General features: G+C 34.5%; 3 protein-coding genes and 1 non-coding gene across 4 annotated transcripts; 2 read left to right on the forward strand and 2 right to left on the reverse strand.

Annotated features, from left to right (window-relative positions):
- The first annotated feature begins 859 nt into the window (after positions 1–859).
- On the forward strand, positions 860–2,169 carry LOC100805635 (aquaporin TIP2-5). The gene is made up of 3 exons (XM_003543585.5): positions 860–1,107; positions 1,388–1,635; positions 1,728–2,169. Exons 1-3 carry the CDS (start codon positions 981–983, stop codon positions 2,094–2,096), a joined length of 744 nt encoding a protein of 247 aa, XP_003543633.1. The 5' UTR covers positions 860–980; the 3' UTR covers positions 2,097–2,169.
- A 1,980-nt stretch (positions 2,170–4,149) lies between these two features.
- LOC100500287 (photosynthetic NDH subunit of subcomplex B) lies at positions 4,150–5,963 on the reverse strand. The gene is made up of 6 exons (NM_001248930.2): positions 5,672–5,963; positions 5,456–5,566; positions 5,314–5,370; positions 4,949–5,011; positions 4,750–4,812; positions 4,150–4,461 (listed from the first exon to the last, which is right to left on the reverse strand). Exons 1-6 carry the CDS (start codon positions 5,876–5,878, stop codon positions 4,378–4,380), a joined length of 585 nt encoding a protein of 194 aa, NP_001235859.1. The 5' UTR covers positions 5,879–5,963; the 3' UTR covers positions 4,150–4,377.
- Positions 5,964–6,060: 97 nt separating this feature from the next.
- On the reverse strand, positions 6,061–6,134 carry TRNAN-GUU (transfer RNA asparagine (anticodon GUU)). The gene has a single exon. It is a non-coding gene; the product is annotated as a tRNA-Asn (tRNA).
- Positions 6,135–7,299: 1,165 nt separating this feature from the next.
- Positions 7,300–12,630, forward strand: LOC100786011 (tRNase Z TRZ3, mitochondrial). Its single transcript, XM_006595066.4, has 11 exons — positions 7,300–7,811; positions 7,892–7,936; positions 8,040–8,094; positions 8,198–8,241; positions 8,323–8,799; positions 8,939–9,204; positions 9,293–9,440; positions 9,539–9,589; positions 10,263–10,666; positions 10,769–11,423; positions 12,086–12,630. Exons 1-11 carry the CDS (start codon positions 7,446–7,448, stop codon positions 12,401–12,403), a joined length of 2,829 nt encoding a protein of 942 aa, XP_006595129.1. The 5' UTR covers positions 7,300–7,445; the 3' UTR covers positions 12,404–12,630.
- The last annotated feature ends 1,371 nt before the right edge of the window (positions 12,631–14,001 follow it).

Below are 14,001 nucleotides of genomic sequence, written 5' to 3' on the forward strand. Positions count from 1 at the left end.
GAGACAAACAATTTGAATCTGGAATCTGAAATCTGGATTAATGATGACATAATCATAATTAACCAAACCATTTTAAAAAGCATGTTTCAGCATTAAACAAAAAGAGTGGCCAAAAATCCTTAAGACCAGAAATTTCTGTTGATGCATTTTAAATTCCAAAGCCCTGCCGATTCTTAGAGAATGGGCGGTGCTATTTGTGGCCCAAATTTCATTCATGTTCTCCACTCCACTTCTCTTGTGGTTATTTCCTTCACTCTCTACTCACATGAAGTAATCATTTTTCAGCTTCTGGACATTTCTAATGAATCATGATTCACGCCACTGACAGCTAAGCTTGCCAGAGAAAGACCCGTTTGGATATGCATTGATATTATGCAGCACACTAACCACATTCACGTACGTACTATCCACACTCCAAAGTCCAAATTATAAGTGTACCCTAACTTTAATTAGTCTATTCAAATTTTAAAATAAACATATCCTAATTTATTTGTTTTACATAAAAACATTTTATTCTTTAACATAATTGCCTCAACTGCTGCTGCTAGCAGAAGATATTCTTATTCTATACCAAAAAATCTTAAAGTAACTTTTTCTTAATAATAATAATAACAACAAAATAATTTAGCCATCAACGTTATGGTGATTTAATAAGTGAAATTAGATTTAGATAATTTAAATAAAGGTTTTAAGTTTAAATTGTATCAATCAGATAAGATTTTATTAAAAATGATCAACCAAATCAAACATCAAATATTAATCATCAATAAAATAAAATCGAATATAAAAAGCAACCCAACCAATCAAAATTAGAGTCGTAAACTTATTTAATAAGCCTTGATACTGTCCTTGATAATTTTCTACTATTTATATTGCTCCCTATAGAAGCCTTTTGTGCTATATTTCTAACTCCCCCAACACTTCCTTATCTTATATCTTCTCCTCCTCCATCTTTGAGATTCTCAAAGAAACTTCTGAAGATGGCTGGCATAGCATTCGGAAGCTTCAATGATTCTGTCAGTTTTGCCTCCATCAAGGCCTACATTGCTGAGTTCATCTCAACCCTTCTCTTTGTTTTTGCCGGTGTTGGTTCAGCCATAGCCTATGGTTAGTTAGTTTTTTTCTGTTTGACCTCAGACTTGTACTTGTCACTGCCACTTCTTTATTACTAGAGTTACATTAATGCAAGTAGCACATGCACAACATTTTTTTTTTTTTTTAATTCAAGTAAACGAAAAGTAATAGTAAAAGAAAAGAGTGAGGATCCTTGTTACAAAGTTTTCTGAATGATGTACATACATGCAGAAGTTTGCAAACCAAATATTTTAAAAACGTTGTGTTTGCTTAATTTGAACACGAGTCTAACTTGTTATAATTCTTTTTGCAGCTAAGTTGACATCAGATGCAGCTCTTGATCCAACTGGGTTGGTAGCCGTTGCTATTTGCCATGGTTTTGCTCTCTTCGTTGCTGTTTCTGTTGGAGCCAACATTTCTGGTGGCCATGTGAACCCTGCTGTGACCTTTGGGTTGGCTCTTGGGGGCCACATCACCATCCTCACTGGTCTCTTCTACTGGATTGCACAGCTTCTCGGCTCCATAGTGGCATCCTTACTCCTCAAGTTTGTCACTGGCTATGTAAGTTCAAACTTAAAACATCCTTACTCCTCAAGTTTGTCACTGGTTTTTTTCTGTTAATTGGCAATTAATTAATGATTTGGTGTGTGCAGGATACTCCTATCCACAGTGTTGCTGCGGGAATTGGAGCTGGTGAAGGAGTAGTTACAGAGATCATAATCACATTTGGATTAGTGTACACAGTGTATGCCACAGCAGCAGACCCTAAGAAGGGTTCGTTGGGCACAATTGCACCCATTGCCATTGGTTTCATTGTTGGCGCCAACATCTTAGCAGCAGGGCCATTCTCTGGCGGGTCCATGAACCCTGCACGCTCCTTTGGCCCTGCTGTTGTCAGTGGTGACTTTCATGACAACTGGATTTACTGGGTTGGCCCTCTTATTGGTGGTGGTTTGGCTGGTCTTATCTATACCTATGCCTTCATCCCCACCAACCATGCACCTCTCGCTACTGAATTTTGATTTCATGGTCCACATTGTTGCCTTGTGTTAATTTCTGATTCGTAATAAAGTTGGAGTACGTCATTGTTTTCTAGCTTGTAAGAATTCATGAGGTTGGTAATCTAGTTTTTCTTTTTCTTAAAAATTATATTTTTCAGATTTATGGCTTTCCCTAGTATAGTGTTGCATTGATTAACATCTATCAAATGAGGAGAAGCTTACAGCTGTTTTTAGATAATCATTCTCAACTTTTATCTACATGTCTGGATATTACCCTGAATGTTAAGATAGTATAAATACTTTTGAACTCCCCTGATTAATATGCAAACATGCAGTACATCTTAGAGCACTCACAGGTTACTTCTGAGGTTAAATTAGGAAATGAAAGTGGGAAAGCCATAAAGCAGATGCAAAAGAAAAATAAGCTACGTACGTTTGATTGTATACTGTTGGAATGATCAATAAGTATAATTTGTCGTTGACTTATTATGTACCCAAAAAATAGGTGCAATAGTGAGGTTTGTCTTTTAGGCTTTTCATTATGTAGGGTAAAAACACAGTGGATGTTAATGATTAGCTATATAGTACTACAAGATTAAAATTTAAGCAAATGAAACTGAAATTATCTCTTGCTTAATGAAAATCTACTGAAGTGCTTAGGACGGACATTGAATAACGTGCCTTCACGTCTTCATGAAGTGCATATGATATGGGTATGCCCAACAGGTGTTATGTTAGTGTCAATGGGGACCAGCAAGTGGGAATTATTAATTTTAAAAAGTTAGAGTGGATTAAATCCATGCAATAGAATACAAGGCAGTAAGAACAAGTATAGAATCACACCAGGCAAAACATTTAGGTAGAGAGGGCCCATGGGATTGCAAAAAGTTGGGCTACTGTTGAGTACTATCGTTGAAGAGTTCCACCATTCCACTCCTACAAGCTGTAATTGCAATATGCAGTAGGTCTCTGTACTTGTTTTATGATATGAGACCACATGCATTTTTTTTTCTAATGGAAGTAATCTTGTTCAGTTACATAGAGACATTTTTATTCTTGTTCAGTTACATAGAATTATAATAGACAATTATCTTGTCCAGTTACATAATATTGAACCGTGCTAGGTTTTTGGCCGATCAGAGATCAAATCATATTTATTACAGTTCTTAAACATCAAAGGATTTAGCTTAATTAATTAAGCAGGGTACGTAAATATTATAAATTCTTTGTCAGATGTCTCTTACGGATCAGAAAACAAAAAACATCAAAGAAATAATCTACTGTAATCAATGACAACTTTTCTAAAATAACTAGAAAAAAGCATACTACTATTTGCCTATTTGGAACAGTTGTTGTCGAGCTCTAAGACCATCTCACCGAGTTTGGCTGCTGAAATATTTTAACACCTATAAACTTTTCTTAACCACGCATGCCTTTTCCTTTCCCACTTGTTGTCGATACTAAAATTAAGAAATTAAATGAACAAAAACAGAGGAAAAAAGTATCAACCGTTGGTGCGCAGAAAATGGATTTAAGCAATTTTTTGATATCATATTATTGATATGAATTATCGATTCACTTTGTGGATAATTAATATCCATAAAAAAAAATGACTAATCATCTTTAATGAGACTCTTCTATCTTAATCATATATTTTTTTTTTCATCCACAATTTAAAATTCAAAACTTTACTAAAGAAAATTGAATTCACTATCACTTGAAGATTTATTGATGTATTTAAGCAATGAAATGAAAGTGTTAGAGCTTTTGGTGATACTAAGACAACATCTTAACAAATTTAATGATTTTTCTTCATTCAATATTATCTCAACCTACTAAAATATTCTTCAAATTAAAGATAAGGTTATAACATATTTTCCTAGCTATAACCATAGAACATTAGCGAGACTCAAGTTAGCTTGTACTATCTCTTTACTTTAGTAATCAAGAATATGTATGAACAGACAACTATGGTGAGAAAACAAAATGAGGTTATAACACATTTTCCTATGATTCTTTCGTGTTTTGATTTCTTTTTTCTTTCTATTAACACAGTGTTAACTTATCTAAATAATTTATAATTAGTGGATCCCACTAAAAATTAAGGAACGTAAAAAGGCAAATGAGCTTTACAATATTTTCCATATTTTTTTTCTTCTTGAAGTGCCTCTGAAGTCTAAAAAAACAGAATATATCTCCTATGTTCGAATTGCAGGTATCCAAGGCTTTCTTCATGGTTTGCAATGAAGCGAAAACAAAAATGTCTTAGGAAGAAATTCGTTTTATATATATATCATTTCCTTTACTCCGACTCCCAGTCCGACTCTCCAGGCTTTGCATATTTCCATTCGTGTCCTTTCCACTCTGGTAGTTGTTGAATCACAACCTGCATCAAATCGCAAACCAATACCTGAGCTTTATATTCATGCATTTTAAGTGTAAAGAATGTTACACTATAAACTAACTAAAAATTATCTTTTAAGCATGGTTTTTAAAGTAAATATTATAAAAGTTAATAATTTATAATTAATTGACAATAATAATATATTTAAATTAAATTCTATATAGTATAACACAAAGTAAGAATAGTTTAAGTAACAATGCTGTAAAACAATTTCTAATTTATCAACCAAAGACAAGGATTACTAAAGTTGAAGAGTGAAGAATCACGAACCGCTCCTCTGGAATCTGGTTTACCAACAGTTGTTTGACATGCTAATCTCCAATTCTTTGGTTTCTTGAAAAAGAAAAAGAAAAAGTCCAGATAGCAAAACCATCATTCTCTTCTTAGCCACAAACATATATAGTTCATGGTAAAAAATGGCAGGCAAAAATTTTCAATCTGACGATCAAGTTTGCATTCGGTCTATTACCTTCTTTAGTATTTTTTTCTCTTTATCAGTGCGAGGGTTTAGAAGCTCCTTGCCTTCAAGAACCTAACAACAATTGTAAAATAGCGTACTTTATTTAATCTGTCGTCGAATAAAAGGTGGTTTTTATTGTTATACATTTTAAACAAATGTATGTTTGGTACGAAGAATCATGAGTGTGACTGAAACTTTTTCATCAATTATAGGAATTTTAGATCCTCACATTTTCCATAAGAATATATTATTAATTAGGAAATATAGTTAATTTTTTTAAAATAATTATACCAAACATGAAAGTGCAAGACTTCAAAAGCATTCCCCCCCATTAAACACCCCTTAAAAAGGTTATTAATATACATATAGCTCACCTCCACCATACATGTGCCACAAGTTCCACCTCCTCCACAATTTAACAAAGGTCTGGCCTGGAAAAAGTAACAAATTAAGCATATGAACTGCTTAATTCACACAATAAAATAGAGCAAACAGTAAGGTTGCTGAGGTAATTACATAGGGTCCATAGAGGTCAACATTGGAATCGAGCATTATCTTCCTAAGCCTCTGGCCTCCACAAGCAGAACGAAAGTGCATATCTGGTGTTCCATCTGGTAGCAATACAGACTAACCAAACGCGGCCACAAGAAACAACCAAAATCATAAAGAGACATAAAAAATGTAAAACCAATTAATGTAGCATCATATTTATTAATTAATTGTTGAACTTACACTAACAAATACGAGGCCGACATAAGGTGGCTCATCGGGGTCAGTGGTGATGTCTGAATCAGAGTCCTTCTCATCAGGGACTGTGCCAACAGCTCTAATTTTGGTTCTTACATAGCTGACACGCTTAGATGAATAGAGGGGTCTGAAGTTATGGGAAGAGACAGAGCGTAATGCATGAGAAGTGAGTTGGAGTTGGAGGAGTGACATCTGATCTGTGTGATGCTATTTCAAAGTGTTATGTTGAGCTGATGAATACAATCATGTGGTTGTTCTTTTGATGATCTTATCTATCTGCTACGCTTTGCATAGCTACAACTTATATAAACGGATAAAGTAAGGGGAGGTTGAGTTGGGCCAATGTATTGGGAGTCATTTTAAAAGAAAGCAAACGCTAGAAGAAGGGCTTGAACCTTCGACCTTGTGGTTAACAGCCACACGCTCTAACCAACTGAGCTATTCCAGCTCTGTTGCTAAAAAAAACATTTTATATTATTCCTCCTTTTTGTAATCATGTGTATGCACCAATAAGAAACATGGTTACAAAATTAAAAACACATAATTGCCTATTTGATTTTGGCGATTTTTGTTGATAAGACATTTACCAAATTATATTATAAGGAATTCGTTTGACACGGTTGAACTTTTTTGCAACAAAAAAAATAATAGTGATTTTGTATTTTGTGTTCTAAATTCAAGTGTTTGACATTTAGTTAGAAACAAAACAGTTTGTATAAAGTGATTTCTACTTCACATCTTTCAACCGATTAAAACTTGATACTTAAAACATTTGTTTTTCTTAAGTTTACAGGTGATTGCACTTACTACTTGTTACAAATAGGGATGATAAAAAATCTACATTCCCAACTAAAATCCGTACTAAATATGAAACATGTAGTGTAAATGAGTATTTGTTACTTGCAACTATAAATAAAATCTGTACCAAATATGAAACAGTGCTACTCACACACCATGAGTTAACCAAAATACTCTCGTATACAACATAAGTTAGAATTTGAAGTTATGTTTTAGAAAGATTAATGTTATTTGAATTTATGCTTTAAAGTGATGTAATGAAAACATTTAAAAAGTAAGTTTCGTTAAAGTTGTTGAGCATTATATATATAAATTTTTTTGCTAAAAAAATCATTTTTTTAGGTTTTTAATATTCATTAATATCCATAAATATCCGTGAGTACTTACATACCGGAGCATATATTTTAAGTCATGGGATAAGTGGCACTTACACATTATCCATATCCCGCGGTGCTCGTTACCATTCCTAGTTAAAAAGGCTATCCATGAATTCTAGAGAATAAAATAGAAAATAATGATTAAAATCTTTGGGATGTTGGTTTGGTTGTTTTCTATTTTCATTTTTAGTAAAAATAGAAAATGATAATAAAAATATGTTAGATTAGATTTTTGCTGTTTTTATTTTCAGGAAAAATATATTTCCAAGTAAACTCATAAAAATACGGTGAAAAAGATATAATTTTAAACAAATATAAAAATATATTTACTCTTAAAAACACATATGAATATTCTAATTTTTTGAAAACAAAAATATTTTTAAAAAAATAAAAACAGAAAATAAAAATATAAATCAACACATCCTAAATTTATCTGGTGAATGATTGTTGTTACTCTAAATTATTCTCATAAAAAAATGTAAAAGATAGAGAAAAGAAAAAAATTAATGAGAGGAGATTGGTGACGGGGTGAAGGGTGGTGCGGTGAGGTGGTGTGGCAGGCAGCACGGATAAAGGCCGAGGCGATGGCCCAAGTTTCAAAGTTTGGGTACTTCCTTCTTCATTCTTCTCTCCCCAAACCCTCCAACATCCAGTTCCGTTCTCTTCTAACAGTTCTGGCCTCGTCCTCGAAACGACACCGCAGAAAAAGCACGACGCCAAAGCCAATGGAAGTGAAGGAGGAGTCTTCTAGCTTCAACAAGAGAAGGGCCCAGGGCAGAGACAAAAACGACATCTCCAAGAAGAACCTTCTACTCAAAGTTCGCAAGCTCAACCCAATCAATACCATCTCTTATGTTCAGATATTGGGAACTGGGATGGATACTCAAGATACCTCTCCTTCTGTCCTTCTTTTCTTCGACAATCAAAGATTTATATTCAATGCTGGAGAGGTAACTCTATATTCGGACATTATTATCTGCCTTCCTATCTCTCTGTTGAGGATTATTATTTATATTCATCTTCAATTCAGGGATTGCAAAGGTTTTGCACTGAGCATAAGATTAAGTTATCAAAGGTATGCTATATCTTCAACTTCAATCCTTTTCTCTCCTAATGTTAATTGAATTTCCTATTACTAGTAGTATCATCTCATGTAATTGTTGTTCATCTTTCTTCAGATAGATCACATTTTTCTTTCTCGCGTCTGTTCTGAGACTGCCGGTGGCCTTCCAGGTCTGTATAACTTGCCATGTTCAATTGTTTCTTCTTTACTGTTACCGGTTAGATTGGTGATTCATGTACAAGGGCCTTTAAATATTTTTTCTTCAACTCGCAGGTTTACTTCTTACTTTGGCTGGCATGGGAGAAGAAGGGATGTCTGTAAGCAGCATTTAATCTTCCTTTTTCATCGTATATATTTATATTTATCTATTATAAATGATAGTTTCTTTTAATTTGTAGGTTAATATATGGGGGCCGTCAGATCTTAAGTATTTGGTAGATGCCATGAGATCTTTTATTCCCAATGCTGCCATGGTTCACACAAAGAGCTTCGGCCCCATCTCCAACATTGATGGACCCATTGTGCAATGTCAAAGCAAGCTTTTGGACCCCATTGTTCTTATTGATGACGAGGTGGTCAAAATATCAGCCATTATCCTACAACCAAATTGCATTGAAGGTCAGCTGCTGACACCTTCAGAAAGCTCTTCACGGAAGAGTATGGATCATAATTTAGAAACCCTTGACTCTCCCAATGGCAAAAAGCTATCTGCTGCAAAACCTGGTGATATGTCTGTTGTATATGTTTGTGAACTGCCTGAAATCAAGGGGAAATTTGATCCAGAGAAAGCTAAGGCTCTTGGTCTCAGACCTGGGCCTAAGTATCGTGAACTGCAACTTGGAAACTCAGTGAAATCTGATCGCCAGAATATCATGGTTAGTCTCAAAACTCTACATTATTTGCCCAAAGCAGAGTAGAATTAGAAAAGGAAACAGAATTTGAGCCTGATGGATTTCAATCTCAATTACACATGCTTCAATACATTGTAAAGCAACTGTTTGTCTACTAAAATAGGTTCATCCAAGTGATGTCTTGGGTCCTTCTGTTCCTGGTCCCATTGTACTCCTTGTTGATTGCCCAACAGAATCTCATTTGGAAGCATTATTGTCTGTACAATCACTTGCTAGTTATTGTGATCAAGCAGACAACCAACCAGAGGCTGGGAAGAGTGTCACTTGTGTAATTCACCTAACTCCTTCATCTGTTGTGAGTTGTTCAAATTACCAAAAATGGATGAAGAAATTTGGTTCTGCTCAACATATCATGGCTGGACATGAAAAGTAAGATGTTTTTCTTCTGGAGAGTCCTTTTTCTGGTTCTCTTACCTGCTTTATTAGGATTACACCTGGTTGCTCATTCTGTTTGCAGGAAGAATGTAGAGATTCCTATTTTGAAAGCTAGTGCAAGAATTGCAACACGGCTTAATTACTTGTGTCCTCAGTTCTTTCCAGCTCCAGGATTATGGTCTCTTCCTAATCACAATAGCTCAAAATTTGGCTGTCTTGCTTCAAGTGAGGTTTGTCACATGATTGAAGATGAAATTTTTTTTACTAGACGAAGGTAATTAAGACATAAATGAGTCTAATTAAATTGTTTGATTTGATTCCTTTGCAGGGTTCATTTTCAGAACTTTCTGAAGTCATTTCTGCTGAAAATCTTCTTAAGGTATGAAAGATTGATGTGGCCTAGCCGTTAACTTATTTGTTCTAATTGTGACAATGGATGCCTTTTTTGGGCTCCTTATAGATAATTACAAGATTTTTTATGACATTTTTTAATAAGAGCCTATTGTAGTTGACAACTTAAAGCACTATGCTTATAACTAATAATGTACAAGCTTAAATACCATTCATCTGATTTTTAAATAAACATTTCTGGTGGTCTAACTTGTTCTCTTTGAACAATTCAAATTTTTTTGGATGCATCAGTAAGAAAGAACATAAGAATGGCATTCTTCTTGTCAAGTCCTTGGAGAGTGGTTCTTCATGGACTGTTGTCACAAAATTATGTAAGAAATGTATTGAAGCAAATTTTTAAGACCCCAAATTTTTCTGTAAAACCATTAGAGCATGTTCTCAGGCTCTCATCAATCCTTTTAAACCAAATTATCTTCCATTTAATCTACTTGTCGCTCACTTGAGGTTCTTTTAATCTTCTGACATGACCAAATCACCTTAGGAGAGTTTTTATCATCTTTTTCCTTATAGTGCTTCTCGAATTATCTACCTGATACATTTGTCAGTAGTCACCTTAGGACCGTAGTTTCACTTACTTGATCTCTATCTCTTGCTTTTGCCAACATCATATTTTGATAGATATATTACTTTCTGCTATACAGTTTACTTTGCGTCCTTATGCTCATCTTGGGTTGGATAGATCTTGTATTCCTACAACGGCGGCTTCCTCAGAAATCATTGATGAGTTGCTGTCAGAAATTCCAGAGGTTTTGGAAGCAGTTAGGCATGTAAGTCAGCTCTGGCAAGAATGTAGTCAGACAAAAGAGGATTTAACTCCTGTGGCAGATCATGGGATGATGATTGAGGAACCATGGCTATGTGCTAATGGTATTCCTGCTTGTTTGGAAAATATAAGGAGAGATGATTTGGAGATAGTTCTTCTTGGAACTGGCTCGTCCCAGCCATCAAAATACCGAAATGTGAGCTCAATATATATAAATCTTTTTTCAAGAGGAGGTTTGCTCTTGGATTGTGGTGAAGGAACCTTGGGACAACTTAAAAGAAGGCAAGTCTATCCATATCCCTAACATTCATTCATGTTTATATAGTACCACACTTAATTTCTCTTTTAATATGAACTGTTGGTTGATGTATCCTTTGGAAACAGATATGGTGTTACTGGTGCTGATGATGCTGTGAGAACTTTAAGGTGCATTTGGATTTCACATATTCATGCTGATCACCATACAGGCTTGGCCAGGATCCTTGCTCTGCGCCGTGATTTGCTGAGGGGGGTGCCTCATGAACCACTGCTTGTTGTAGGACCAAGGCAGCTTAAGAGATATTTAGATGCATACCAAAGACTGGAAGATTTAGATATGCTATTTCTCGATTGCAAGCACACCACAGCAGCTTCATTGGAAGCTTTTGAGGATGATTTTCCAGGAAATTCAGTTAATTCTCGGAATCTGAACAATAATAATGGGGACTTAATTGCATCAAAAGTTGATTCTACTTTATTTGCTAGAGGATCTCGCATGCAAACCTATTTTAAAAGACCAGGTAGTCCTGTTGACAAAGATGTAGTTTCTCCTATCCTAAAGAAATTTAAGGAGGTAATCCAGGAAGCTGGTCTGAAGGCCTTGATTAGTTTCCCGGTTGTACATTGCCCTCAAGCATTTGGTGTTGTTTTAAAAGCAGAAGAGAGGACTAATACTGTCGGAAAAGTGATACCTGGCTGGAAGATTGTATATTCTGGTGACACAAGGCCCTGCCCCGAACTAATAGAAGCATCTGGTGGTGCAACAGTTCTCATACATGAGGCAAGTAATTACTTGATGTTGTTTGAACTTTTAACAATTTAGCCTTTTCTGGTAATATCTTAAAAGGATGTGGAATGAGATCAGTATAAGAATTTGGTACTGTATTTAGGCTACTACTGCAGAAGTATGCGAGTATTCTAGTCTTAACTTTTTAAGGGTGTGCTGGTTGGAGTTGATTTCAAACATTAGCAATCCTAGTCTTATTTCAGATCCAACAATGATAAACAAAGCCTTAAAAATCTAGAAGTTCTTGGTTCTCCAGTTGGTAAATCTTTGGCAAAACTAACCCTCTTTCACGTTAATTAACTTCTGCTCTGTAGTTCAAACTTATTTTACCTCACTCTGTTTTGCAAGCTTGGATACTTTTACAATAGAGTTTGTATCTTTGAGATTCCTTTGCGGTAAATTATGTAATTATTTTTTATCGAAAAAATACATGTTTCTTTGATTTATATTTAAAAGGATAGTCTTATTTATGATCTTTTTACTTCAATTCCTTTTGCAATGAATGCTTTAATTCCAACAATATATATTATTGTCCTTGTTAATGTATTTCCTTCAACATTTTCTTTGTGAACTAACTCTAACTCTATAGAGCATTGTTCGTTGCTTAATGCCATCACTAGTGAGTGCTGTCAACTTCTGACTTGTAATTGATGCAGGCAACTTTCGAGGATGCTATGGTAGAGGAGGCTATAGCAAGAAATCACAGCACCACAAATGAAGCCATAGAAATGGGACAGTCTGCCAATGCATATCGAACCATACTGACTCATTTCAGCCAAAGATATCCTAAAATTCCTGTATTCGATGAAACACACATGCATAAAACATGTATTGCATTTGACATGATGAGTGTCAATGTAGCTGATTTGTCCGTGCTTCCCAAGGCTCTTCCATATTTGAAATTGCTTTTCAGAAATGAAATGATGGTTGACGAGTCAGATGATGTTGTAGAAGCTGTGACTTCAGCTTCTTGACAAAATGACCCCATTCATTATTATTGATTTTTATTTATTAAATTATGATTATACCTCTATGTCAGGCTGTACAATATGGTAGCATTTGTCGTTGGATTTCCCATGCAGTTCCCCCCAACTTCATTTTGTTTAGGGAGTACGTTCTCACTGCCTTCGAATCATTTGTTGAAGCATGTGCCGAAGACAATTATTTTTTGAAGTTAATTTAGCATTGTATTTAATGAGTTTTTTATTTTCTGATACATTCTTTTTGAGTTGGCAATAAAAATTTGTCATCAAATTCCTCACACAAACGGTTATTGGACACTTTTTTTTAACTAATATTTGAAAATATTGTATATTAAATTTATGTAATAGTATTAGGTTTGAACAAGATTTCCGTGTTTAAAGTTTTTCTTTATTTGGATTTTAATATTTTATTCATTTTGTTTACCAATTTAGATTTTGTTTATTCTGTCAGAAACAAGTCCTTGTATTTTTCATTCATAAGGTATTGGTTCATAAATTCTTCCCATATTTTTTATATGTTGAGAAATTTTATCTCGCACGAGGTTGAGATAGTTTGCAATATCAGTTGAAGAGTAAAAAAAATCTAAAAATCTATATATCGAATAAAAGTATCTCTTTATTAGATTATTGGTAAAATTTGAGAATTGAAGGAATGGAATATGATAAAATAAGAGAATGAAATTCTCTCTATCTCCCATTGTTTTATCAACCATGGATATGCCGGATGACAAAGACGCTCCTCCCACTTCAAAGAAAACTTCCACGAAACCCATATGTGTGTTCTTCACTTGGTTAGATAAATATCCTGTTTCATTTACCATTAGTCTATGTATTTTTCATGGGGCAGAGCATGGAACAATAGTTCATTCCAGGAAAAAAATAAAAACCATTTGTTACCTTAATTAAACTTGTCATGTCTTCGTTATGATGCCAATTATTTCAAATGAATGCTAATTTTGCACTAAAATCTGGAGGATTTGAGGCTATTTCATGTTCAAACTTGTGTTTGCATTATTGTTCAGAACATATATTTTTTTAATTGTAGATTCAAAATTCTCACAGCAAGAACTTCCTGCATGGAAACCAATTCTAACACCTGGATGGGTATAGCGTTCAACTCACTTGCCTCATTTAGTTTCACTGCATGGCTTCTGGTTTTGCAAAATGTTTTACTAATTGATGAGTGATTTTATCTTTTTTTTCCCAGGTCATTTCTGTCATTGGAGTCATCTTCATCCCTATTGGTCTTGCTTCATTGTTTTCATCAGAGTGTAACATCTAGTATACATATATAGTATAACATACTTACATTGTGTGAAATGAGATTTGTGCTGAAGCTGAAAATTTCATTGATATATGAAGAAATTAATACTGATGCAGGTGGAGGAAGCTGATATGAGGAGAGTTGCCTTCCTCCCTCACATGCTCAAAATGCAGTGGCTTATATTCAAAGCGATACCACCAACAAGACCTGCATCACCAAATGGACTGTTAGTACACTTCCTCCCAAATAAGACATGTTGAGTTTTTTTAAATAAACTTCTCTAACTTCATTTTTTGCACCAGGGTATTTAATTTCCTTGTTTGAC

Source organism: Glycine max, chromosome 13 (genome assembly GCF_000004515.6).
Source record: "Glycine max cultivar Williams 82 chromosome 13, Glycine_max_v4.0, whole genome shotgun sequence".
Lineage (NCBI taxonomy): Eukaryota > Viridiplantae > Streptophyta > Magnoliopsida > Fabales > Fabaceae > Glycine > Glycine max.

Excerpts from the sequence above, each read along its gene's own strand:
- LOC100805635 (XM_003543585.5), top strand. The coding sequence starts at position 981 with ATGGCTGGCATAGCATTCGGAAGCTTCAATGATTCTGTCAGTTTTGCC. Across the intron at positions 1,108-1,387 it reads TGGTTCAGCCATAGCCTATG|CTAAGTTGACATCAGATGCA; the intron begins GTTAGTTAGTTT and ends TTCTTTTTGCAG. Across the intron at positions 1,636-1,727 it reads TCAAGTTTGTCACTGGCTAT|GATACTCCTATCCACAGTGT; the intron begins GTAAGTTCAAAC and ends TGGTGTGTGCAG.
- LOC100500287 (NM_001248930.2), bottom strand. The coding sequence starts at position 5,878 with ATGTCACTCCTCCAACTCCAACTCACTTCTCATGCATTACGCTCTGTC. Across the intron at positions 5,567-5,671 it reads TCGGCCTCGTATTTGTTAGT|TCTGTATTGCTACCAGATGG; the intron begins GTAAGTTCAACA and ends GCGTTTGGTTAG. Across the intron at positions 4,813-4,948 it reads AGAAAAAAATACTAAAGAAG|AAACCAAAGAATTGGAGATT; the intron begins GTAATAGACCGA and ends TTCTTTTTCAAG.
- LOC100786011 (XM_006595066.4), top strand. The coding sequence starts at position 7,446 with ATGGCCCAAGTTTCAAAGTTTGGGTACTTCCTTCTTCATTCTTCTCTC. Across the intron at positions 9,441-9,538 it reads GCTGTCTTGCTTCAAGTGAG|GGTTCATTTTCAGAACTTTC; the intron begins GTTTGTCACATG and ends ATTCCTTTGCAG. Across the intron at positions 10,667-10,768 it reads TTGGGACAACTTAAAAGAAG|ATATGGTGTTACTGGTGCTG; the intron begins GCAAGTCTATCC and ends CTTTGGAAACAG.